At 40.1% G+C, this 27980-nt stretch overlaps 1 protein-coding gene across 3 annotated transcripts; it reads right to left on the reverse strand.

Moving 5' to 3' along the window:
• Nucleotides 1-397: 397 nt before the first annotated feature.
• On the reverse strand, nucleotides 398-27727 carry pdcd4a (programmed cell death 4a). Of its 3 annotated transcripts, none has more exons than XM_022193718.2 (11): nucleotides 27247-27727; nucleotides 19864-20166; nucleotides 17426-17523; nucleotides 11170-11283; nucleotides 10835-11056; nucleotides 9845-9942; nucleotides 9619-9733; nucleotides 5683-5790; nucleotides 3480-3590; nucleotides 3231-3370; nucleotides 398-1532 (listed from the first exon to the last, which is right to left on the reverse strand). In XM_022193718.2, the coding sequence occupies exons 1-11, from the start codon at nucleotides 27290-27292 to the stop codon at nucleotides 1481-1483; spliced, it is 1407 nt and encodes a 468-aa protein (XP_022049410.1). In that variant the 5' UTR covers nucleotides 27293-27727; the 3' UTR covers nucleotides 398-1480. The 3 variants fall into 3 exon arrangements, with proteins under 3 accessions (XP_022049410.1, XP_022049411.1, XP_051801158.1); XM_022193719.2 differs by having other exon boundaries at nucleotides 19864-20136; nucleotides 27247-27726; XM_051945198.1 differs by lacking the exon at nucleotides 10835-11056.
• Between the last annotated feature and the right edge of the window lie 253 nt (nucleotides 27728-27980).

A 27980-nucleotide genomic window follows, 5' to 3' on the forward strand; every position in this document is an offset into this window, starting at 1 on the left:
CTTCCAAAAAGCCTGCCAAGTTCACAGAGACCTTCAGTAAGAGTTCAACAATGTTCTACAAGCAGCATCAACAACCAGTTTGTGTCGCAGATGTGTGACTCATTACTGACTTGTGATCTGTATGACTCCACTCTCTTTCTGTTCATTATGTCCAATGCAGTGCGTACTTGCTTGCTTAATGACGTCTATTCTGCTGTAGAGATGCCACGTAATGAACCAAATATTTATTCCCGTTAAAAAGAATAGATAAAATGCAATAAAATATTACATACTGCATTTTTCTTTTCATTCAATAGTCCCAACTAATGACAATGATTATACAGTTTGATTGCTGTACATCTTCATTTTCCTCTGGGTACTCTTTCACCCAAACGGTTAAAAAAAAAAATACAGAAACTTTAATTTGTTGCCTTTTTTAATGAATGAAACACACTCATTTCAACTTTGGTCAACATGTAAAACTGTTAGAGAAGGGCAGTGACAAACTGTCTTTCAAGAAAAACTTTACTTTGCCTTTTCAGGGGCATTAAACAGATTCCAACTTGCAGATTTGCAGACGCTCTACAGCATATTTGGTTTTGTATTTGAAGGTTGCCTGTCCAGAATCACCTGCTGACCATGAGGCTGTAGATACATCAGTTAACGGCAAGAAAAGCCAGAGTGCTCATAATATTACTTTCATTTTCTTTCCGTTTTGTGTACACGTATCCCAATTTATTATTATCAAAGTACATTTGCTTTAATGCATGTCTCAAAAAACACCCAGCACCCAAACACCTCTTGCTTTCACTGCTGCTTTACAAAGTAAACATTTGGCCTCCGAGACCAAGAGATGAAGAAAAATAAAATAACAAAAAGCACTGTTCATAAAGTATCAATAGAACCACTTGAACCAGAAGGTACAAAGCATGATGTCCTTGAAATAATTTCAAATAATTTGTGGCAGAAGATAAAAAGGTTTAGATCCTTGTGGCTGAGCTAAATTACTAAGTGCTCACGGCCTGTACAGTATGCTCTGTCTGTCTTTAAGTGCTTTTTTCCATTTATAGCACAATACATAAAAAAAAAAAAAGACATGGCAACAGGTGAAACAAAAAAAAAAATCATCTCCCACAAAATCCTGCCTGTCCTGTTTTTCTGCAGCTCTGACTTGAGTTATTCTTGACAAACAGGTAAAAAGACTGAGGCAAGAGGGTCACACCATCCTCAGAAATACAGAATATTCTTCAAAAAAAAAAAAAAAAGTCAAAAACAGTGAATACAAAGATGAAGGGAAGTGAACGCCCGAGCCACTCTTCAGTTTGCTTTCACCGAACGTCAACGCTGGTTTGTGTAATGACAACATGATCTGGAGAGGATCGAGGAAACGTCAGACTGCAGGCATGCCCGGTTTCAGGGAAACACACTGAAGCAGAAACAGGGTGTAAGAACCAGTAAACACCCCGTCTCCTCATCCTCTTGCTGCTCTTCCTCTGATGGATTAGTTCTTGATCATCCCTCCATCTCCTTCACTTACAAAACGCTTCCGCCCTCTGGTGGAGAAAGTGAAGTTTGAGAGTTAGAATCACTAGAAAAGCACTCAGAGCGCAGTACTCCTCCAAGGCTGTTCATTCCCCCATATGGCATTGTCAAAAATGCAGCACTTTTTTGTAGAAATGCGGCATTTGTTTATTAGTTATTGATGATCAGAAATGACAACAACATAGAATGCAAGCATTTAATATAGATGTACCCACAAACAAAATGACCTTATATGTAGGAGGGGGTCGGAATTAATGGGACTCGGAAACAAACTTATAATTTAATTGATTGTTCTTTGTATCATTTTTGGTGGATATGTCCCGATAAGTCTGCAGCAGTCGAGTTGTAGTAGGATCTCAATCATGTGATCATCAGCAAGCAGTGGACGTAGTGTTCACTTGTTGTCATGGTTACAGTGACGCCGTGCCGCTGTCTCGCAATGATCCAGCAATCTCTAACAAATCTGTGGATCCATGCTATAAGCCGCATCACTGCCAAAATCTAATCACTTGGTCTTTCTGTCATTTCTGAACTTCCCTGAAAATTTCATCCAAATCCGTGGGTTTGTTTTTCCAGTAATGATGTTAACAAACAGACAGACAAACCAGTGGTGATCATCATGTAACTGCTGCGTTTGATGGCGGAGTAATAACAAAGCTGAAGAATTAAGTTGGTGATATTTAATGTTTGGTTATTCTCAACAAACCACGTGAAAAGACTAAACCAACAATGAATTTTACTTAGAATTTTTTTCTTATGTAATTAAAGTCTGCGTTTAATCATCGGAGATCTCCATTGTTGTCCAAAAACGACCAATAACATCACCAGATCACTCAGTTACAGCGGCTGATGTGTTTCTGCAGCGTAGTTCTGAAATTACTGAGCTGTCTTTAAAAATTGACCCATTTCTGGGAGTTTTCTTTGCTCCCGTCGAATTTTCACTCACTGTGGACTAAATTTTTCACTGTAACATAAAGTCCTGTATCTCTATGGCAGCAGCACAGCCATGGCTAGCTCAAATATATGTCTTGCACAGAATAACAAAGTGGTAATGCCACAGACCAAAAACAACATAAAAAGTTGAAATTCTTTATTTACATGAAAATAGGACAAAAAATTACTGCGTCTCCAGTTGTTGCCAATCGTTAAAAAAAAAAACTATATATGATATTTTCCAACTTTTATTTTTAAATCCTTTAATTGTTGTCTCCTACCTGCTTTGTGTAAGCAAGGCCTTCAGCTCAGCCGAAAAGTCCCTGAGGTACTGTCAGCTGAGTCACTATTGGCTTCTTGGTTACACAGAGGAGTGCAGAATGTTTTTTTAATAGAATCCGGTAATTCAAATGACGTATTTTTGAGAAATTCGTAAATGAGAAATACAGAAAAAAGTGACTTTGGTTCACTTGCTTTTCCAAATGAATCCAAAATTCACAAATGACTGACAATTCTTCCTGTTTTCAAAGATTTGCTGTGACATCAATTGGTGTCCTTTTGTGTGATTTTTAAAAACACAACATGACTTAAAATCCTAGTGTCATATTATGGTGTTCTGAGGGTAAACAATAGATCTATGATCTATTTACTAATTACCAGTTTTACCAGTCAGAGTTTGTTGCAGACAACTGGGAAACATTGATACACAAACAGAAAGATTTTGCCAGTCTAAAGATTGACTTGATGAGAAAATGCTAACCATTTGTCCAACTCACCTGGAGGGACAAGCATCCCTCAGCTGTTTGGTGATGATGGACTCCTGGTAGCAGAGATCCACAAAGGTCTCCATGATGGAGTGGGCATGTGGCACATCGAGGCTGATTTCAGGGAGTTCATCATAGACTCGCTGGAAACCCTGCACAGAAAAGGGTGTAGAAATATGAAGATATGGCATTTTACTTCAGTTAAAATATCATTACATTTAAAATATTCTACGTAAAACTAGAGCACAAAAAGGAGCTAACCCTGTTCATCTGATCCACAGTGATGAGGCCCGTTTTCCAGAAGGACTGCAGAAGCTTTATCATCATATGACTGGCGGTGTCTCCTGTCGACTCCAGGACCATCACCACAGCCTGAAGAACAACAATGATGCACAACATGAAGCACAAGAGGAAGAAACACGGTGCACTAAGCGCAATTATCCAATACACAAACTAAATGTGAGCAGCATTTAGGTCAGTCATTATCAAAGTCATTATCTATTCTGGTACAGAGTTAAAATGGTTTACATCAGGGGTGTCAAATATGCAGCCGGTGTAACAAAACCAGCTCTCCAGCGGGTCCAATTTGGCCCAAGGGATGACTTTGTAAAGTGTAAAAATTAGAGAGAGGACATTGACTGAAAATTTTTAATTTGTAAAACTAAAAATTTAAAATAATTTCTAGACCAAGACAAGGTGTTTTGATAAAGTAAAATACTATATTGACCACTGTTCTTTTGTCATTTTGTGTCTTATTTTGGTAATATTTTGTCTTTTTTTGTCTGACTTTTCATTTGTCTCATGATTTTGTTGTTCATTTCTCCTCTCACCACTCTCACCAATAGTCTTGCTCATTGCCAATATCAAGTTTGGGGGTTTTCAATACATAATTTTATATTTACTTTCATTTTTAAACTAGTCGGGAAATTGGGCTGATAACGTATTGCTTTAGGGTCTGAGTCTTAATATTTACATAAGTTGGCCTCCCGTTAACACATAAGGATTATAATTTAATCATATTTTAGCATCTTAACCTTAATTTTTAACCTTGCTATGTAAATTTGTTACACCCAATCTTACTTCTCTATGAAATCGCTCAACTTTTGTTCTAAAATGTGCAGTAAAAACAGTGGTGGTTAGCACTTTCGCCTCACAGCTAGAAGATCCCTGGTTTGCATCCCAGCCTTCCCGGGATCTTTCTGCATGCAGTTCGCATGTTCTCCCTGTGCATGGGTTTTCTCTTCCTCCCACAGTTCAAAAACATGCTGAGGTTAACAGGTAACTCTAAATTGTCTGTATGTATGAATGTGAGTGTGATTGTTTGTCTCTATATGTAGCTCTGTGCCCCTTGCCTTCACCCTAAGTCAGATGGGATAGACTCCATCCCCTCCGCAACCCTAGTAAAGATTATCCATCCATCCATTCTCTATACACCGCTTTTATCCTCACTAGGGTCAACCCTAGTGAAGATTATGGGGTGTGTAAATAATGGATGCATGGATGGACTTTTCAGAGGTGTCTGAGCTGAATGTTTCACCACATGGAGGCAGTGTTTCCACCTTTACTGTAGGCAATTACCATCAAACATTTTCAAAAGATGAGCTCAACGAGGCTCAGGCCAAACATCACTTTGCTCATCTCACAAAATCTGGCAACACTTAAACATAAAAATAGTAGCTCTGTTTTTTCATTTTTCATGTATGACTATCTGGAAGTAATATCAGTCTGATTAGACATTTTGGCATGTGGTGTCAAATTCAACTCGATTACACTTTGAAGCCAGAGGACAAATCCAAATGGCAGACCTGTAAACTCATCTCGGTGCCTTTTGAAAGTGTAGCGGCTGCATCATAGTGCATCTTGGTAGAATTGCAAAAATGCACATTAGCCAACAAAGAAAAAACAAGTGCACATTTATTACGGAGGCCATATGTGCAGAATTGATCACTGCATGTGCAACTAAACACAAATGTGTGTGTAGAGTTTCAGTGACAGAAAAAAATCCTGAACCTATTTTTGACTTTGAGCAGTTGCAGTTATGACAGAAGCATGTTAACCCCTAATCTAATTTGGAACAGAAAACTCTGCCGTCCAAGAATGTGTGTGTAAAATATGTGCACGTTAAGAAATCGGTAACCAATTATCCATTTATTTAATTACACATTTAGGATTGATTGATTTGGATGGAACTGTGCGAATAAATGCCCTGCAAATGAGAGAAAGTCGCTGCCAAACACACAGTGTCCTTGGCAGAAAACAGTAAAGGCAGTCACTGAAGAGATTTTATTTTTTAGTCTTGCTCTTCAGTTTACATAAGTAGTCACCAGGGACAGAAACATTTCAAAAAGTTCAGATTTTACTTCTAATCCAGTTGTTACGATATGTGGGGAAATCCAACAGAAACACTCCATTTAGTTTGAAACTATCTACCAATTTGGTTCACATAAAATCAAACGCTCAGTACCTCGTAGACCAGCTCATGGTGGAAGTGAGGGACTTCCAGGTCCCGCAGACAGCGCTCCGCCTCCGACACGTCTCCTGATACCAGGTACTCTTTGAGCAGGAGGTTCATCTGGAACAAACACACAAACAATCAGGTCGGCAGTGTGTGCAAAGTGCATCAAACACAGCTACAAACTTCTGCTCGCACAGGAAGTATCAACAGATTCTCTCATGAATACGGAATTTATTGATCTGAGAATTTATGAGGGTCACATCACCATGCATAAATAAATTGATGACATTTTGCCAAAACAATTCCACCTAATTTGTGCAGGTATTTATGGGGTTTATTATCCTCTGTATTTATTTAACATGAAAATTTTCCTCCAGCAGCTCACTGCCATGAAGAGTTTTTAGCTTGAAATAACTGGTGGAAAATGCTGACTTCCACTAACGGCAGCCTAACAACATGGGTGCACAGAAACGGAAGAGACATTGTGAATTCATCTGTGAGTAAGAAGACCTTTTCTGGTCAGTAGAAAAATAAAGTCTCAAGAATGAGTGCGTTTTCCGATGAGAAAATACTCGGGAGGTTGAGAATGTGCTGAATTTATCCTGCTACACTGAGGGTTATGCTGTTTTTGCCACCTGTGTTCCTCTGCTTTTATCTGAAGCAAACCTGTGTTCCCTCGAAATGACCCTGGATATTGCAAAATTCCAACAGCTGAACAGAGAGCCCACAAATACCAAAAAGTATTCATCTCTCTGATGTATTTTTAATTTAGCATTATTATTTCAGCAATAACCTGACTTCCTTGGGAAATAAAATCCACATACATGTCTGGTGTCCCTGATAAGTCAGTTTCCCCTCATCCCTGCTCTGTAGCCCCCTAATCCCCTCACACACCCCAGAACCAACTGATTGTCAGGATAGCAATGTCTGTATAGAGACTGTATAGTTTGAAAGAAGGTCTTTGATATCAATTCTTTACACATTTGCATTGCATTTAGTCTTGCATCATTGACTCTTGCTGATGGTAGTTCTAGATAGGCTGACAATCCAGTTTGTTATCCTAATGTTATCTTATTTAGGCTAAAGTAGCGACAAACATGATCTTACTTAGACCAAAGTTACAACTAACATGATCTTATTCGGACTAAAGCAGCAGCTGACATTATCTTATTTAGGCTAAAGCAGCAGCAAACATTATCTTATTTAGGCTAAAGTAGCAGCTAATATTAACATAATTAGGCTAATGTAGTTTCTAATATTATTTTGTCTAGGCTAAAGTAGCTGCTAATGTTTTCTTAATTAGGCTAAAGTAACAGCTAATATTTATTTAGGTTAAAGTAACAGCTAACATTATTTTGTTTAGGCTGAAGTAGGGGTTAACATTATCTTTGTTAGGCTAAAGAAGCAGCTAACATTACTCTATTTAGGCTAAACTAGCAGCTAACATTGTACTTAGGTTAAAGTAACAGCTAAGGTTATCTTAATTAGGCTAAAGTAGCTGCTAACAATGTATTTACGTTAAAGTAGCAGCTAAGATTATCTTAATTAGGCTAAAGTAGCCGCTATTATCTTAATTAGGCTAAAGTAGCAGTTAGTTTATTTGGCCTGAAGCAGCAGCTAACATTATGGTATTTAGGCTAAAGTAGCAACTAGTATTATCTTAATTAGGCTAAAGTAGCAGCTAACATTATCTTATTCATCTATCCTGTCCAAAGAGCTCTGAAGCCAGTGATTATTTGAGATGCGGGCGTTTCCCGCGCTGTTCGTAATAGCAGCGAGAGCCTTCATTTCGAAGTCGTACAGTTGGGTCCACTGATAACTGTACTCCCGTTAGTTCTATCAGAGTACTGATAACCGTCTCCCACAAAACAAAAACTCCTGGACATTCCCATACAACATGTATAAATGAGCCAACGGTTCCAATGGGGGACAAGAAGCAAAATGGGTCAGGGGCCAATCCCATCTGGAGTCTAATTGTTGATGTTAAATGAGCTCTATGGCAAAATTTCAAATGTAGTGCTTGAGTCTCTTTTGCTTGTTAACAGGCTTGGTTATGTCACTCTCATTGCTAATCAGCACGTACATCAACAAACATTGTCTTATTTAAGCCTATTTATGGAACAATTAGTCATACAGCCTGAGAGCTGAGGAGAGCGTGATCAATGCAAGATGCTCAAAAACACTGAGAGAAAGACGCTTCTGAATAAATTCCCTGAGTGAAGTTGATGTGTGCTTGTCTGAGCATCAAGGGAAACGTGACAGGAGAGAAGTATGACGTGGATAAGCAGGATAGAAACACAGAGAAGGACAAGGAAGCTAAAAGGGTGACAAGGAAAAGGCTGCAAAGAAGAGTGAATGAAACCTCTTCCAGGCCAGTACACTCTCCCCCAGGCAGCAACAACCAGGCAGGAAATCAAAAATGGACAAGAGCGTCTGCAGGTCTGAGGCTGACACACAGCACAGTGGCCGGGGGCACGCCGATCCCTCATTTTCAAGCGTGCACACAGTCATTTAAAATGTTGCATAACTTATAATTTGATAAACAAAAACGATGCGCACTTCAAACTCCTACACCCACATTCGCACAAAACAGAAAAGCCATAACAACCAGAAGGGCAACTGTAAAACAAAGGCAAAGTCAAGAAACAGAGCGACAGAAAAAGAGAGTGTCATCGGCATTTCAGTTCAAGTCCTGGACGTGTGTTTGCTCCTCCTGTGCCCTCGTTTTTGTGATTCCCACTTCTCAGGGGAGAAAAATGCTGTGCTGACACAGCAACATAGCAGAGGGTTTGGCCCATGGCTCTCTACACAGCATGCATTTTGGCCTTCTGTTTATGTTACGTAATGTTAAGAGAGACATAGGTCTTGTTAACACAAATATTTCATTCCATAAGCCACCTTTCCCATCCTACACTCCTGGACATATGTGACTGTGATTATGATTATCATTATATTGTTGTTGTTTACTGTTGCTATTGTTGCTCTACTGTACGATGTATGCTGCTGTAACATGGGAAATTTCCCCGGACACGGGGAGTAATAAAGGATTATCTTATCTTATATTCTGACCTCAGGTGCAAAGGATTACTGTTTAAATCACTTTAAGTACTGAAACAAGCAAGTGACTTGTCAGTCACTTGCTTGGCCAAAACCGGCCCTCCAGAGGGTCTAATCCGGCCTGTGGGATGACTTTGTAAAGTGTAAAAATTACAGACAAGTGAGTGTAAATTTGTAAAACTGCAAATTTAAAATATTTTTAAGACCATGACAAATTGTTTTGATCATAAAGTAAATACTATATTGCTGACTGTTCTTTTGTGTCATTTTTTGTAACATTTCATCTTGTTTTTTTGTCTGACTTCTCTTTTTTTTGTCATTTTGTGTTTACTTTGTCTCGCTTGCGCTTTTTGTCTTATTTTTATCATTTTGTGTTTCGCTTCATTCATTGTTTTTTGTTTCATTTTTGTGTCTTGATTTGTCTTGCTTGTGTCGTTTGTCCATTTTTTGTCGCTTTGTGTCTCGTTTTTGTAATATTTTGTCTTCTTGTTTCTGTTTTTGTCTGACTTTTTTTTCCGCTTTGATCATAAAATAGTATATCATTCAATTCCAGATACCTGTGATTAAATGTTTTGTGCCTTTGTCAGTATTCTGTCATCCGTATGTTGTAATGTGTAAATAATACAGTGAGGTATGATATAATTTCAAGCTGTTCATGATATTTATAAGACGATAATTGCTTAAGTGTGAACATTTTCAGAATGTACTTTTTTGCACTAAAACAAAGGGGAAAAAGGAGATGTTATTATGTACAGGTTAATATGCTGTGATTTTACTGGTGAGGCCCACTTCAGATCAAATTGGGCTCAATGTGGCCCCTGAACTAAAAGGAGTTTGACACCCCTGTTATAAAGTGTGCAATATTCTGTCTGTTTAGTTTGAGTGTACCTCTTTGACGAGATGTTTAACAGGTCTGAGACCTCCGCCAACGCCCCACACATTGTCTAGACGAACCATCTCCCTCTTCATGGTCAGCAGCACTGCAGCACGGTCTAAAGCCACTCTGAGAAAAAAAAAAGCTCAAGATGAAAAAAAAATGCAAAAACACCCAATTTCAACATGCCTTGATCCAAATGTGTTGATAAAAATAAATATGTGTTTCATCTCTACTCACCTGGCGTGCTCACAGTCCACTTTGCCCTTGTAACAGTCCAAGAAAGACATGGGGAGGACGTGATCGGCAATGGCTCTGGCTATAAACTGACCTAACATCTAAGAGACAAGAAAAAAAACAAGTTAAAACATCTCCACATCTAAAGTGATACAAATTTGAGTATTTTTTTCTAAATGTGTAACATTTAAATCAACTGGAAAAGTCTGCTTTCTCCCCAACAACCACCTTTTCTTCAATCAATTCCTCAAAACTGCCACAGGAGTTACATCTCAACCATTAGTTTAGACTGTGGACAGGACCAAGATACCAATGATAATTTGGATTTCCACACCGATTTTCACAAATGGACGAATCATTCAACTATCGAGGAAATGACAAGAGACACTGGGCAAAGATCCTGATGTAGTATAAAAGTTAACTCTTGTTTCTTGGAGCACCAAAAGTGTGGAAGTTACTTGGTGTCCAAAGCGAAGGCAGTGTGTTTATCTAGTGAGATTTGTGCATCTCTATGACATAAACAATCTTGAATGGACACTACTGTTCAAAAGTCTGGGGTCACACAGACAATTCCATGTCCATGAAAACTCACACTTTTATTCATGTGCTAACATAACTGCACAAGGGTTTTCTAATCATCAATTAGCCTTTCAACACCATCAGCTAACACAATGTAGCATTAGAACACAGGAGTGACAGTTGCTGGAAATGTTCCTCTGTACCCCTATGGAGATATTCCATTAAAAATCAGTCGTTTCCAGCTAGAATAGTCATTTAGCACATTAACAATGTCTAGACTGGATTTCTGATTCATTTAATGTTATCGTCATTGAAAAAACATGCTTTTCTTTAAAAAAATAAAGACATTTCTAAGGGATCTCAAACTTCGGAACAGTAGTGTATATTGTGCCACACTTAATCTTTATTTCCATTTAATCTTCTAGGTGTGTTAAGTCGTCAGGTCCACAGCTCTGACTTGTCCCTCAGCTCTACCTGTGGAGCCTCCGGCGTGTCCAGTATGAGGTCTGGAAGCTCTTTGAGCATCTTGTCAAAGGCTCGGGCCATGTCGCTTTGAGACATGAGCTTCCCCGACAGATCGGACAGCAGCCGGGAGGTGAGTTCTCTGTGGCTGGCCTTGCCTTCAAGGGACAAGGACACGGCCAAAGAGGAGAACTCATACTTATGTGGGCCCAAGTTTAACTCCTTCAGCAACATCTGACAGAGTGAGGAGAAAGTGCAAAAATTAAGCTTGAATGAGTTTATACAGTCCAATCAGTGCTTTTACTGATCTGATGACATGACTTAAAGAAAGATCTGAAGTCATTTACCTCAACCTCTTTTGTGTCTCCATGTTCGAAGTACTCCTGTACAATTGGGTTGACCATTTTTTCTAGCTCCTTCTCATCTACCTCTGGCACAACTGTTGCATAAACCGTGTCCCCCTGTGAAAAAACAGACATTATCAGTCAAAAAAAAAAAAACCCTTCCATGTACACAAAACTGCACGACAACATGGATGCACACTCATTACTACAGGTTTTCAGTTTGCTATGTCCATCCATCCGTTATCTATACACTGCTTATTCACACCTACAGACAATTTAGAGTGGCCAGTTAACCTCAGCATGTTTTGGAGTGTGGGAGGAAGCTGGAGAATCCGGAAAAAACTCACATATGCACAGGGACAACACGCAAACCCCATGCAGAACCGGGGATCTTCTCACTGCAAGGCGAAAGTGCTAACGACCAAGCACTGTGCAGCCCCAGTTTGCTATGTAATCTGTTATATTTTCCAGTGTTTATCATTTGTTCTTTTCAGCGTTCCGCATTGAAATTCAAACACTCTAAATGACAGTATTTACATTATCATTAAAAAGCTCAAACATCCACTGTGAATTTTCTGAATTCACATGAAACCAGGTCTACCTTCTTATCAAGACATACAAAAAACAAATGATTTTTCCATCCAACAGTTTCTCTCTTTCGTTTCAGCATTGGCATTCATGAATGCCAAGAACATCAATAAAAACCAGTCCAACAAACTTTTCAGGTCAAGCAAAGCCTGACCTGGAGAACAATAGTAAGCATTGATACAATGGTAATCTTAGCATAGAACGAGCAAATAAAACTGCAGCTGGAAAAGAATTAAAAGCCAGCTCACTGTTATAATGTCTTGTAAAAATTAGAGCTTGTGTAACAGTAAAAATCTATTAGTATAAAGGTGGATTATTGCCTGAAGTTCAACATGCGGATTCACTTTCCTGTTTTCATGTTACACAAGTAACTCTAGAAAGAGATGGTAGAAAATACATTTATGTCCAAGTGCAGGCAAAGTGATGACCTGTGCTGAACATTTCTGCAAGAGCTCTTAGCTTTTTGTGTTAACTTTGCAACAAATTACATTGTGTAGAGGAAAAGGAAGCGTTAGGTTTCCCATTTTAGGGCTACTCATTTTTACATTCCATCATTTTCCCAGAGGGCAGGATGACCTGTGCCATTTACGCATCTTTCATCAGGTGATCCACTCAGTCTGATTCAAAGGCCACCGTCTGAACATGTCCCGGCTATTTTTCTGTGCCACTTTGTCCCAGTTCCCTTTTAACACCAGACATCTTTCCACTACCTTCGTGCGAAAGTCAAGGCCAAATCATGCTGGCTTTTCTGACTCATTCCCAAACTGTTATCAGCATTTTACTGACAGAAGTTCCGTTCCCACTCTGCATTCAGTCGTGACGGGGGCAGGAGACAAACAAACTCGGGTCTTCAGCATTGCGTTGAGCAACTGCATGATAATGAGGTTAAAGATTGAACGTATTGTTGATTATGATGGGATGGAGCCACCTGGATTAAACAATCATGTGAGCGGGCGGGTTTTAAACCAGCTCAAGTTAACATTTTCATATAAACCAGTCTAGAATTTCTTTGAAGTGCTGTTATGTCTCTCCATAGTCAGAACCAAGGAAAAGACTCGGAAGCACGCCACCAAGGATGCTCAGTCGTATGATTTCCAACGGATGAAATCTTTAAACAATTCGTGGTCCGCAGCGGTTGTTGTAGTAGGCAGCTGACGTAGTGTTCATTTGTAGTCGTAGTTTACCATGCTTCTTTGAGGTGTATTACGAACTGTAAAGTGTCGACATGCCACTGAGTTATACTCTCGGGTGGGATGGCCAGCTTTAGCCACCAGAAGGATCCGTTACTGGTATACTTTCATATACAAGACAATACTTTGACTCTTGGCCACCTACATTTGCTCCTTAACTGTACAGAAAAGTTCTGATCTTCACTCTCTCCGTGCACAAGAGTATTTGTTGCTTTCTGTTCCATATGCATTATGAATTGGTTAAAAAAAGGCTTTTGTTTACTCCACACCTTTTGCAGAAAGACTGGAAATGAACCAAGTTAATCTCCTTGAGCACTTTTAAAACTAAACTCTGAGTTCTTGAGGTCAACTCTACAACAAGCACTTGCTTGTTATAATTTGCTTGTAAACTGAATGTTTTTGTTTTTTGCTAGCATTTTCACAGTGTTATTTTGTAACTGTGCATTGCAGTTTCTGCTGGCTATCTTGGCCAGGACTCTCTTGAAAAAGAGGGTCATAATATATATGGGATTTCTCCTGATTAAATAAAGGTTCATAAAGATATAGTTACAGTAATGTCATGGCGCTGTCTCACAATGATCCAGACATCTTTCAGATGCGTGGATCCAGACTACACTGTAGGTTGCATCACTTGGTCCTTGTGTCATTTCCGACCTTCACTGAAAATTTCATCCAAATCCATCAGTTAATTTTTGATTAATGTAGCTAACAGACAAATAAACAGTGCATTCCTTGGCAGAGTAACTATTTCAGGAACCTAGAATGGGAGAATTTGTGGAATGGTGCCACAAATTTACTAAAAATTTCATAAATGTACATAAAAAAATATTTAAGAATAAAGTGTTGAAAATGTCCAGATCTACAAATACTCAGAGGTGGCCTTTGGTTGGCCTTTAACAGAGTGAACAGTGAAAATTAACAAGGCAAGATTTGTTTAAAAAAAAAAAAAAAAGCTCTGCGGCCTCTGTACTGTCTAGGTACACTATAAAACGTGTTCTGACATTTTAACATTTACTTTCATTCATCAAAATGACAAGAACCAACTGCAAGGTGTTGTTAATCTCAGCTCTAAAATCACTGGCTAAACAGAAAGATCTTTTTAGTGCAGCTTAATATCCAACAAACTCAAAAAAAGGCTTAAACGTGTATTAATGACCTCCACACGTCTTCTATGACAGCCTCAGTTGCTGCCACCTGAAATGTGATTTACATGTAAAACTAAATGAAATAACTTTGGTTTGGTTTCAGATGCCATTTGGAAAAAAATGCTCTATTTGGATTATTTAGATATTATTTAATAAAAAAATTAGCAAATTTGACATCTGATGTTTTTCTTTTTAATTAGGTGCATCCCATGGAAGTTACTGGCTTTTTAAAAACATATTCGGACAAGAAAATATTTGACAGTGCTTTTAGATAACAGATTATGCACAAAATTTACATTTTGTGGCCCGTTTCATAATTTGAATAATAAAAGAAAACTTCAGTCATGTGACTAAGGTAAGTACATTTATTTTAACTTTAAATCCCTAAAATTAGAACCAGGAGTTCCAGTTTAGGTGCCAATGATTAGATACTTGGAGAGTGACGGCTAGAACGGTTTTATTTCAAATTCTGACATCTCAAGTCTGATGTTGGCTTTATTTTTCAAATGCGTGGTGTCATCATGCATGTGAAGACCTTCAGAAAAAACTTAAACCCTGTGAGTACAGAAATGGATTTCAAAATGATTTAAGTGTGTCAACTGCCATCTTGACCATATTCCAAAATCAGCCCAAGAACAGACCGTTTGATTGGAAAAAATCCACCAACGAACCACAAAATTTCATCATATAGATCTGCAGGTACCTCTTATGTTCATGAAAACATCACACAAATTTGAGCTGCACAGGAAACATGCCATGACTAAGACTTTCCTGTCCAAAAAGACCATTAACAGGAAGACTAGTTCATCAATGAACAAAGAGCAGGAGAATAATGTGCTCTGGGCAGATAAATCGAAGGAGTTGTTGTTTAGACACAGTAACAGCTGACATGGCACAGATCAGAAGCAGCTTTTCAAGAGCTGAACCTCATACCAGCTGGTGGCGGGAACTTTACAGTTCAGGGTTTTGTTGAATCAGTGGGAATTCTGCATCATATCAAGCAGTCTTCAGAGATAATGTGATGGCATCTTTTCAAAACCTGAAGCTGAACCGAGTGGGCCTGTCAGAAAGTTAATGATCCCTTAAATCCACTGGAAAATTCATCAAGAGGTGGCTTTAAAAAAAAGAAGAAGAAATTGAGGGTTGTGGAATGGCCAGATTTAAATCTCATCTAAATGTTGTGGGGGATTTGAAGTGGTTAGTGTATGCGAGAAAAACCTCAAACATCTTGCAAGTGAAGGAATTTTGCATGAAAGAAGGGCCAAAAATTTGAGCAGGCCAAAGTCAGAGGTTAGTGCACAATTATGCAAAATGTCTGCAGGAAGATATTTTCTGCTAAAGGGAAAACTAACCTCCCAAGCCAAGGATGCATGCAATTTTTCCAGCCATATCTATTGATATTGTAGTTGACTAAATGACTGAAAGAGCTAATGTTCCTTGTGCATATTCAGGTACTGCATCAAAGAGGATCAAATGTTTGAAAATCTAAACATATCAAAAAGAAATCAATGTTTTTAGTACTTTTTGTTTTTATACTGAGAACTATGTGCACCATTGTGACGCAGACCTTGTTGTGCAATCAAAGTCTCACCACTTTGACAGATCGTTGTGTGCAACTTACAAGACAGATTGGACTCTTGCTGAATGCTGGAAAGACAAAGTTCATGCAACTTAACTCAACATCTGAGGAGACACTGCATGCACTCAATGCAGCGCTCGATTTAGACGGTCGCCATTTGCAACTAAAAACAGATTTTGACAAATAACCAAATAAAACCAAAAATGACAAAAAACACGCTGGTTAGGGGCCCAAATATTTTGATATGGGCTACTGACCTCCAAATCCAACTTTCAGGGATGGCAATTTTCCGCGGATTTAATTTCAAATTTGAACACTTTATTGTCGCTGATGTTAACGTCGTTAACATCTCGTGGGAGTCCGAGATGGCTTTCCTTCTCTTCAAAGCACTGCCATCAGAAGAGCCTGACTTACGCTTGGGAGCCATAATGAACGTGAAAAAGTTAGCGAATGTAGCACAATCTAAGGTGGCCTACAATTGGCAAATGTAAGCAAAGCTGTCTTCAAGTGCCGTGTGACGACGTATTCGTCTACTCCTCTTCAACTAATTCAACGTAACCAGTTCTGATGTAACGCCGAAATGCCATAGGTCGAGGACGTCATAAACCAAGGACCCCCTGTATTCAATGTGTCCGTGGAATCCATCTCGCTTTTGGATCTGACTCCTGGTCATCAACAAAGACACTCTCAAAAAAGAATTGGTGGGACTTAAACTAGAATGTTACAGATGGTACAAAACATCTCTTGGATATCACACCTCACCAACAAGTCTATGTGTCACATCCACGTTCGTCAACCAGCATTTTGCAACGCAGACTAGCCCTTGCTGGACATGTGGTGAGACGCAACGAAGCAGCTGGTCATTGTTATGGAAACCTGATACTATCAGAAGGGCTGGCATGCTTTGCACAATGTTAAGGAAGGTACTAGAGAACACTGGTCTGGAAGGCAAAGAACTTTTGACTGCAATGTTGGACAGAGGGAGCTGGAGGGAGAACTTTATTCCTGTTACTGATTCTGTCAGATGCAACTGACTGTGTAACTCTTTCTAAAGCTGTATTTGTGAGTTTTTTTATTGTGTTTATTACTTGGGGTAGAAGTAAATCATACTTCGAACTGAAATGTAGCTTTTGTATAAGATACAAACACTCTTATTTTCTTTGATTATACAGTATGCTATTAAAGACCTCACGATTCATCGCAGGAGAGCACAACATTATGAAACTCATTAGTAGATTCGCCACGTGCATGTGCTTGTTATCAGAGTGTGGACAAACATTATCTTGTTCAGAGAGGGAAACCTTTTTTTATGGTCCATGTGTTTCATCAGCTCTTCAATATCAGCATGTTTGCTCAACATAAGACATGAAAGGCACCAATTCCCCACAGGGCTTTGATCAGTGCGGCTCTTTGGAACAAAAGGATGCTCTGACAACGGTGCTAAACTAACCTCTGCTGGTGATGCTCATTCATCACGGGAAAACACTTTGTGTGCACAGACTACTGATGCCCGAGTAATGACAAAAAGACTTCTATGGCACCATAGACATGAAAAAACATCTTTTAATAAAGTGTTGAGTAGGTCTGCAACTGTTATGATATAATTCATCTTTTTCAAGCAAAAATTCCTTTCTCTAATATAACGTGCAACATTTTCCATTTTATGTAGTCATGACCCAACGTTTTGAGAGAAAATTGCATATCTCTGTACCGCAACAGTCTAAAATACAAAGACAGACTTGGCTGTACTGACTTACCTGGGAGGATTCATCATAGTTGGGATCTCGTGCATCAGGCTCTTCATCTTCATAAACCATCCCAGCAGCTCCCCAAACGCCTTTACCACCGGCCCCACCTGAAGACAAACAGCAGAAAACACCAATCACCAATACAACTTCCGTAAGAAGCATTGCCTCTAGGGCTGGGCGATATGACGATAGATATCGTCTGGACGATAGAAAATGTCTAGCATTTTATGTGAAGATCCTGTCGTTTATATCGCAGTGTCGCAAAACACGCTTTACGGCAGTATTTTACGTCACCGACGTGCCTTACGGCAAGCCCAGGCATGCGGCAGTGTTGCCAACTTAGCGACTTTCTCGCTAAATCTAGCGACTTTCCAAAGCGTCCCAGTGACTTTTTTTTGTCAAAAGCGACTAGCGACAAATCTAGCGACTTTATCAGCCGTTTTGGAGACACTGACAGGAAAACTCGGATCATTCTGCAGTTACTGTCCTCAACAAGCAGCAGTTGCTGCTGTGAGCTTCTCCCCCTCCCAAAGCACAGGCTGTCAGTCCAGTAACCCCACAGCAGTCCCAGTGTCTGATTAGGGGAGACCCACATCACTCCGCGGCCAGACGGCAGATGAATCGCGCATGCGGAAAGTCACTACAGATCCCATCCAGACTTACGGAGTGGGTTATAAATGAAAATATTTCTTCACTGTCATGCTAAAATAAACCACAGCATTTAGCCTCTAGTGTAAAAACATATTTTGGGTGTTTTATACTCACTTTTTGGTCTCTTCCACAACGTTATTCCTCTCTCCTACAACGTTGATTACAATTACATGCAAACTGGGAAATATGCAAATTAGGCGATGACGTCATTTAGCGACTTCTAGCGACTTTTAGGACAGCCAACAGCTACTTTCCTTACTGAGGAGTTGGCAACACTGCATGCGGCTAAGACAAACAGCTATGGAGGAAGACGGTGGACTCGACTCAGAAGAACAATCTAAACAACAAGATGACGAACAACCAGCTCAAACCAACTAGCTTGTACCTAAAAGAGGGGGAACTTCTGTCATATGGCGGTGGTTTGGATTTAAAAAGACCGACAAGGATCAGACTACCGTACTTTGTAAGGTATGCCACTGCCCGGTCCCAACAACAGACTCAAACACGAGTAACTGTTTTTATCACCTGAAAAATATGCTATATCGTGATGTATATCGTATCAGGATATAAAATAAGCTATATCGGGATATAAAATTTTGGTCATAGCCCTAATCGCCTCCATTCTATTTACTACAGCTAAAGATCACAGTAGGACTGATTCAATGCGATAGTAAAATGTCTGTCCACTTTCTGTAGTTCACTACAGTGGTCCCTTGCCTATCATGGGGGATAGGTTCCAGAACTCCCCACAACAGACGAGAATCCACAAAGCAGCGACCTCAAATTTAGTTTACTATTTATATATGTGTTAAGGAGTTCCACCTTTTCTGCGATGGTTAGCATCTTCCTCTACTACTTGGGTTCGGTGCCAGAAGCCTTAGAAGGCGCAGAGCGTTTGATCGACATCGTAAGGTTTGAAATAAATTTAATTTTTGTACGAAAATGTCACAAAAACACAACAACACAGAGCAACGCTACTTACAGCGATCAGATGTTGATGTGAAAAGGACAAAACGACATGTTGAACGCCGCTCTACACGGGAAACAGAGGAGACTGATGCTACGGTCGCTGAGCCAATCAGCACCCAGCACTGTCCTCTACACATTTTATTTTGTTTGTTTTAATTATTATTTCTTAGTTGTTGTATTGTCAATTTTTTAGGCTAGAAAGTGCTCATTTTTCTGCAAAAATTATTACAATAAATGTATTAAAAAAAAACCTATATACCGCAAAATCCCACGATACAGCAAAAAATCCGTGATACAAAATCAGATATATACAATTTAAAAATCCGCGATACAGTGAAGCCACAAGAAGTGAACTGCAATATGGCAAAGCTTGATTGTACAGCTGTTTTAACGCCTGTCGAAATCACTTTAAATCTCCGTGCTTTGAAATGTGTAAATATTGTATACTGACTTTTAATTCATTTGATATTTCCATAGATTTTAAAATGAGAAGTTTTGTTTTTTAGAGCATATGCTAACCTTTAATGTTAATCTGGTTACTAACCCGCTTTTTGTCTTTTTTGTTTGTTTTTGGTTTAATGAAAGCTAAATAACAGCAGTAAATAACATACAAGTCATAAACATCAGATTATTTAGAAATTTTAGGACCAGAGGAATCAGCTGATCATCAGTGCTTCTTCCATTCCAATCTGGAGTTTGAAGCTGTAACCCGTTCATTCACTGTTGTTCATGTTCATCAAAGACAGAGAATCCTCTCATCTTCAGTGTGCATCTATAAAGCATAACTCTTTCCACCTATAAAAGTCTGCGCCGACTGCAACTCGTACCTTTTTTCGGCAGTCCTCTGCCTTTGCCCGCCCTGGATTTGCGGTCGTTGGTGTTGACTTTGCCCTTGGGACTGTGTGGGTCGCCGCCTGGCACATCTCCCGACTCAGAGAAGGACTCGCTAGCGGAGTTGCGGGACGAGGACTTGCGAAGGCGACGCTTGGCCTTGGCTTTGAGACGGGCCTCGTGGAGGGCTTTCTCCTGGGGCGTCCAGTTGCCGTTCACCTCGACCTCATTCAGCGCATCTTCGTCATCACTGTAGGGCTGGGAAGCCTCTGCCAAGTTGGCGTCAAAAGAAAACATCCCTGTGATCAAAGAGTTACAACAGTTGATTTGCCTTGAACAGCCTAGGTTGTACTGTGCCAGAAGGGGACAGTCATAAAGCCCAAGAGTTACCTTTTTTGTGCACAAGACACTTGAGACATCAAATAGCCACAAGAATGTAGACACCCAAGTCTTAGCCAAAGTGTCCTGTGCTTGGGTTTTATGGTTTGGGCTTGGCTTTAAAATTTGGATTTATGGTCAATTGTAATGCTTCAACAAACAGCAATATTCAAGGTAATAAAGTAGTTCAAAGTTTGTGGCAAGAGGATAATAATTAAGTTCCAGTAGAGATCAATGAAAACATGTTTTTTGAACTTACACCTTTGAAGGGGAGTCCTTAAAAGTAAAGTTAATCTTATCTGTTCAGTCACATATTGGTGTTTTGGACTGTGTGTGAACTGACTGACACACTGTTAAGAACCATAAACCACACAGAAACAGAAACGCTAATCGAACATTTTGTTAGAATGCATGTATCCGTTAGAAATCTGTTCATTTCTGTTTTCCAAAAAAATATAATACTAATAAGAACAATACAGGTGACTGGGAGAAAAAAATCATATCTGTGCTAGTAAACGGATTTCAGAGGAAAGTCATTTTTATAACACTTAGTTATTGAAAACTCCACTGAAAACGTCGTGCCACGGCTCAGCCAACGAAACTGAGGCTGGCTGGAAGCTCAACAGCCTTAATGCTGTCTGCAAACATGTTTCTGGCAGAGATGTTTAGAAAGTCAAGCCAAGTCTTGTGCAAGGAATACAGCTCTAGGATTTATTGTGCACCAAGCAGCCCGGGACTACAGCGAGGCATTATACATTTACGGTGTAAATGCTGAGCTTGTTTGGTCTAATTTTACCTGCATTTCAAACGCTATAGATTATTTAGTGTGCATTCCACAAATTGCACAGTCAATTTACAGTTCTGCAACTTCGCCAGCTGAGAGCAGAAAAACAATGCTTTCGGACAGCATGTGCCATGGAAGTGCTTTGTACAGCCACCCAAAAGGTCACAGAACGCTCAAAACATTACACAGGAAGGTGGCGCACATTCATGGCAGCGAGACTCTCCAGCTTTTATCAGCAGACACGAGGCGGGTAATGAATTAATTACTCTTCTGTGTGTGGTCAGTTTCTAATATCTGGCTGCTACTTGTAAGCGCAGAGAAAGAGAAACGACAAAACAGGCCTGCGCTGCTGCAGGCCTGGGAGGAGGGAGTGAAGGGAAACGCATGCTGCAGAAATGCTGACACCAGTTTTTTTGGTTGTTTTTTTTAACTCCTCCGTCCTTTCACGATCTGTGCGTCGCAGCTGGAGTGGACCTTACTACATATGGCATGGTTGGGTCCACGACTGGTCACATGACGGGGCTGAAAGAGAGACGGAAAGCAGGAGGAGGAATGTCTGAGGGTGTAATGAATACTCCGATGCCATGTGCGTGGCTCCAAAATGGCAGTTTGAGTTATGGCCCCTCAGATTAGAGGACATGAGGAGAACATGCGGGGGGGGGGGCAAACGTCCAAGCCACAGATAGAACTAAATCTAAAAAAGCAAAACCAAATGGCTGCAACTTGGGCAGACTTTTAGATTTTATACGACTGGAAAGCTTGCAACTTTAACACGGCGCTCAAATGATCTCAGTCACTGCAGAGTTCAGGTGGCTCAGAAACATGAAAAACAAAAGGAAAGGAAGCCTCCCTGAGTTAACCTGCTGTAGTAGGAGCAGCACCACACCCTTGGCCTTCTAAATTCTGTAAACAACCGACCATGTGTCACCTCCTCCCGCGGCTCCCCCCCCCCCCCAAATGTAGGCCAAGTGGCCTCGCCAGAGCAGTAAATGAGGAACTAACCAATGGCAGCGTGCCAAACACTCACCCGGCCAATTGGAAAAGAAAAGAAGAAAAAACAAAAAAATCGAGAGGGAAGATAAAGTCGGAGTTCTTTGCCAAGAGTTGCAAAACAATCTTGAGAAAAAAAATGCAGCCGAGCTGACTAACTTTAAGCAAACATCATGCAGCTCTGGAAGTAGTTGTTTAAAGGCTTCCCCCACAAACTGCAGCACAAACCGAGTGTCACAGTCCCATAAAGCTGCATAAACAAACTGCCGTGTTTAACACCACACGCCTACCAGAGCACACCAGCACCATCATGATGGTTTCAACACCGCCCTCACGGTTTACCAGTGAACACAGAGCCAGATGCAGACCAGCACAGAACCTCAGCCCTACATGCTGCGTGGGAGGTTAGAAAAGGACAGCAGCAGTCTTATTTAGTCTTAGACATCCATATGGTAGCAGTGTTTATGAATGAGAAGTGGGTCAGTGGGGCAGGGGCAGACATAGTTTTCTAAACTAACTCTCCAAGCATGTACTATTGACATGTTTAGGACTGTTTTATAGCAGCCCCCCTACTCCAAATAGCATTATTTATACATGCAGTAGAAGAGTTTGGTACCAGAGGGCTGTTATGTTCATCTGCTTAATTAAGATGGAAGTTTTTCTTTATTCGAGTTAAATCTGAGTTTCAGACTAGCAGGATTTGTGATATTAAAAGGATAACCTTTTTAAAATAGTAACTTAAACAGTTTGCGCATTCATAAATTCTGAACTTTCCAATGAGAGAAGTAACTCAAGATAGTTTCGATTCATAGTAGTGTCTTGACATGCCTGAAAGACGCCCTTGGGTGAAAAATCTAGGGGTTTTTTGGCATTTTCTTACGCTACAAGACAAATCATGCTCAAAAAAGGTTTTCAGTTTTGCTACCCTTCTAGAAAAATCTGTTACCGGGTCAAATGTACACAAGCATTCAAAGGTTGGGGGTCACTCATCAATTAGTCTTTGAACACCATTAGCTAACACAATGTAGCATTAGAACACAGGAGTGATGGTTGCTGGAAATGTTCCTCTATACCCCATTCCATTAAAAATCAGTGGTTTCCAGTTAGAATAGTCATTTATCACATTAACAATGTCTGGACTGTATTTCTGATTCACTTAATAGCATCTTCATTGGAAAAAAAAACTCCTTTTCTTTCAAAAATAAGGACATTTCTAGGTGATCCCAAACTTTTGAACAGTAATGTATGTAGCAGAATTATTCCAAAATTCCAACTTTGGTGAGCTGGTGTGTTTGAACTGCAGCATGTTGGCAGTGGTGGGTGTATTTCTGAGTTGTTTTAAAGAAGGAAGGGATTATTTCCACAGAAAAACTTTTGAATATGTAACTTTGATGCACACAAATGAGTTTTAAGTGATTAATCACAAAGCAGAGAGGGACTTTAGAACATGTCTGAGGGATTTTTAATGCCAGCAAGTGGCATAATTATACAGATGTTTTACAAAAGCTTCAGCTAACTTACAAAAAGTTCTTGATTTAGCTTCTGTTTCACAGAATCCAGTACGTCTTAAATACAGTGCAACCAAATAACGTCCTACATCAAGCTGTGATGACACCTCTGTGTAAACTGTTGATGGTGGTGGTGGGAGATTCAACGTGCACAATTAAGGGTTGCACACAAGGAAAGACTGAAACTGTAGTCTTACAAAACGTTCTTCTGTCATTTTCTTCTTTTCTACATCTGGTATGGTAGTTTGTGAAACATTCAGCACCGCTCTCAGTCTGTTTAACAATCTGCTAAAAGTCATCTTTCTCTGTTAAACCCAAACATAGATAAACATTAGCAGAAACGTGTGGTGGCCTTTGAGGTCAAACAAGCATGTGCGCCATGATAAAAGGGACAAATAGAGAGCGAGCTTTCTGAAAATGGTCCTCTGTGGTGATTATCTATGACAGGAGTGAAGGGTGTGGATGTCCTTGAGGTTTAACTGTCATTTCATTTAATGAAAGGAGGCTTGGGCAGATTTTTTTTAAAACTTAAAAACATGTTCCAGGAGCACAGCTAGATATAATTTGTGTACATATGGTAATGCAGAGTTAACTGTAAGAGCGGAGGCTGAGGAACTGGCAGCACATGGTCAAACAGGAAACTATGCTTTAGTGTCTGAAATAAAATCAAACAGCTCAACTGAATGGAAACTTTTGCTGAGTGTGCTTCTTCTAACAGCTGCAGAAGAACAACACAGATAACGTACAGCTACTCAGATAAACACTGAAGTGTCTGATAAGTTTTTTTCCTCCCAATCACCTCCACTGGTGCACTGCAACTCTGCACAAGTTGGGTGGTTTGCTTTGTTTCTACACTGACACAGTTAATGCAAACGGATGGTGCATGCAAACATAAATGTATGTGGAGGTCAACAAAAGAACAGCGGCCAAGACCGTAACAGAATGTTTACTCAGCAGGCCGCGAGGAGATCTGGCTTGACATTTATGGCATTGTGCTCGTAACACATTTATTTATCCAAGGAGTTACGTAAATGTTCTCACAGGTGGAGCTCTACACAGCCGCAAAATCTGCCCCTACAGGGCACTTATCAGAGCGCAGACTTGCTCTGGGTGACCTAAAAAAAAAAAAAAAAAGTGCATGTTTGCAATGAAACTAATTTAATTTCTGTTTATATGCCAAAAAGTGCAGGATACTTTAAAAAAGGATGTCAAACTCATGTTAGTTCACAATCAGCCCAATTTGATCTGAGGTAACCAGTAAAATCACAGCACAGTAACCTAGAAATAACCACAACTCCAATATTTTTTCCATTTAGAAAAAACAAGTATGCTCTGAAAACACATTTAAGGCATTATCTTTTTACAGAACATTATGAACAAACTGAATTTTTTAAAGAAAAATAAATTCAATTTTGACAACATTATGCCTCAGTGTATCATTTACAGATGACAGATTACAGAGTATCTACAAAAACAAAACATTTAGCCACAGGTATCTAGAACTGTATGATACTGTATTATATTTTATGATCAAAATGACAAAAGTTAGACAAAACACAACAAAAGCAAGAAACAAAATGGCAAAAAATAAAAAAAACAAACAAAAAAGAGACAAAAATTAGAAAAAATTACAAAGGGACAAAAAATGGACTAACAACAAAAATTAGACAAACAAAAACACAAGCGAGACAAAAATCACACAAAGCGACAAAAACGATACACAAGACAACGAGTAAAGCAAAACACAAAATAAGAAAAATAAGACAAACACAAGCGAGACAAAGTACAAAACCACAAAAAACAAGAAACAAAATGACAAAAATATGAGACAAATGATAAAAATCAGACCAAAAAAAGATGAAAAACAACAAAACCAAGACAAAATATTACAAAAATGACACACAAAATGGCACAAAAACAATGAATAATCTAGCATTTTACTTTGTGATCAAAACAACTTGTCATGGTCCCGAAACTATTTTAAATTCAATTTTACAAATTTAGAATTTCCAGTTAATGTCTTCTCGGTATTTTTACACTTTGAAAAGTTCGCCCCGCAGGCTTGATTGGATCCTCTAGCGGGTCGACTCTGGCCCGCAGGCCGCCTGTTTGACACTCTTGCCTTAAAGCAACAGATTTCTAAAGCACCAAATGTTGACGTCAAAGCTGACACAAAAAAAACCAACTAAAGGTTATGGGAATAAAGGAACCTGAAATGCGAACAAACTGTTCTGAAGAAGACGCGACACAAAGCTCTCAAGAAGCTCTCAAGAGTTGAGAGCATTTTGTCAGACTGTTCACAAGGTCGAGAACATTTACATGGTTCTAGATGTGAAAAGGCAAAACACTTAGAAGCATGCTTTTTACTGAAGACTCTTGATTTTAAAAGCATTTGATGTGGGTGTTTTGCTGCCTGCTTGAACAATAATATAAAACCTTTGCTTTGTGCTGCAGCAACTACACCATTTGGCAAATCAGAAAAAGACAAGAGGAAAATCTTTAGAGTCTGATCATTGGGGATGATTCATGTTTTCTCTGTATGTTCCCCATACTGTTGTGGTGGCTCAGTGCCCAGACTTGACCCACAATGCAAAAAGGAGCCGTGCCCCCTCTTGTTTTCCAGCCAAGACAATAGACTCTTTGACAGCACCTCATCAAACGGAGGCTGCTGCTCCATCAAGCGTGCCTCGATGTTCCTTGAGAAGAAAAAGAAACACAAAACACAACAGGCAAAGTTCATGCACAACAGCCCATCTGTGCACCGATGCACCGGCTGCTGTTGCACTGCCACAACCTACCATGTGGCATGCGTCACTGATCCACCAGTCCAACAAGTCAATGTGCATTTACACCAACAGACGTTATGAAGAGTGTGGGGTTCCACGTTTGCCACACACGTCCAAGATCCATGCATTAACACCAGTTACAGGACCAACAATACGTTTCTTATGCAACATTTGAACACACACAACAAGACAGGGATTATGTAAGGCGCTCTGATTGGCTCCTATAGTAGGCTATACATGTCGACGTCATCACGGAACCCAATGCCCCAGCAGCTCAGCTATTATTGCCAGATCCAAAACCGCCGTCCATCCACACACTGACCGAAAATGCCGCTGCAAGTCACACATTTCGAGAGCTGTTAGGTGATGAAACTGTGCGATCATTTCTGCAAACGCCAATCGCACGGTGTGATTTAACGCAGGAAAGGCGCTGCGGCGGCGCGTCGTGCGTAAACGGTCAGAAAGTATCGGTACGCACGGCTTAGAGGTCACAAACACAACTGTTTCTCATCGAAAACGTGCTGCAAAGACGGGGGGAAATAATAATAATAAAAGAAAAAAACCGGAAGCGTGCACACACAACAACGGCTTGTAAAACCGGAAGTGTGCGCCGTCCAATCAAAAAGCGCGAAAGGGTTAAATGTAAAAAAAGAAAGAAAGAAAGAAAGAAAACAAACAACAACAACCATTTAAAAACCTGTGGGAAATGTGCAAATGGTTCAAACTGCAGCACCGAGAGTGCAACAGCTGCGTGCAGTGATTCGTGCACCAACGACGTGTTTGTGTGCGCTCTAGACGGAGCACATGGGGGAGCATGGCTGGCGCTGCTGCCCATCCCATGCAGGGACAATAGATCGGCAGCAGCAGGCCCCACAGCGGTGGCTCCCCAGAGGACCGGACATTCACCACACCACGCATGATTCATTCACTCACCGTCGGCTGGAGCTGCCGTGGACCACGTCTCCACTTCGGCCGCCATGTCTCTCTCACTGTGTCTCGGTTAAAACCCCCTCACGGTGCGCTCTGCTTCTGTCGAGCTGCAACAGATTCCCCCCTCCAAAAAAACTGAAAGTGTGCACAATTGCTTCGTTTAATGCAGCCAAGTCCTTTAATCAAATGTCACCAAAATGGCAGAAGCAAAACACTCGAGCCTCTATTGCTGAGCCTTTTCTTCCCTGCACGATCTCACAGCTGAAAAGAACCAAAAAAAACACGATGAAACTGAATCACAAAGAGAGTAGAAATGCTGCAGGGTGAAGCAGAGAGGAGGAGGCGAGTTTCTCCTCCCAGGAGTCAAAAGAGCGGAGACGACGGTGGGCGAGTTAACTAGTCGGAGTGCATTTCAACAAACACCCTGCAAGATAAACAAAGTCTGTTTTTAACTTTGCAAAGCGATCCGAGAGGAGTCACGTGGAGGAAACGCGGATGGGGAGTGGTCAGGCGAGGGGGTGGGTGCTGGTCCTCTCTGACCAATCACAGAGCAGGAATATAAATATCAACGTTTACATGTTTTTTTTCTTTTTTTCTTCTTCTTCAAATCATTACAGCGACTCGATTTTGGATATTTTTCATCCTATATATCAGTGATTTATTTTAATGTCCTAATGTGAGATATTATTGGTTTGTGATGTCACGGTTTAGTTCAAGCTGTGATCTCAGGTTGGTGT

The sequence above is a fragment of the Acanthochromis polyacanthus genome, chromosome 3, assembly GCF_021347895.1.
Source record: "Acanthochromis polyacanthus isolate Apoly-LR-REF ecotype Palm Island chromosome 3, KAUST_Apoly_ChrSc, whole genome shotgun sequence".
Classification (NCBI taxonomy): domain Eukaryota; kingdom Metazoa; phylum Chordata; class Actinopteri; family Pomacentridae; genus Acanthochromis; species Acanthochromis polyacanthus.

Excerpts from the sequence above, each read along its gene's own strand:
- pdcd4a (XM_022193718.2), bottom strand. The coding sequence starts at position 27,292 with ATGGCGGCCGAAGTGGAGACGTGGTCCACGGCAGCTCCAGCCGACG. Across the intron at positions 11,284-17,425 it reads ACTATGATGAATCCTCCCAG|GGGGACACGGTTTATGCAAC; the intron begins GTAAGTCAGTAC and ends GTTTTTTCACAG. Across the intron at positions 11,057-11,169 it reads GAGACACAAAAGAGGTTGAG|ATGTTGCTGAAGGAGTTAAA; the intron begins GTAAATGACTTC and ends TCACTCTGTCAG.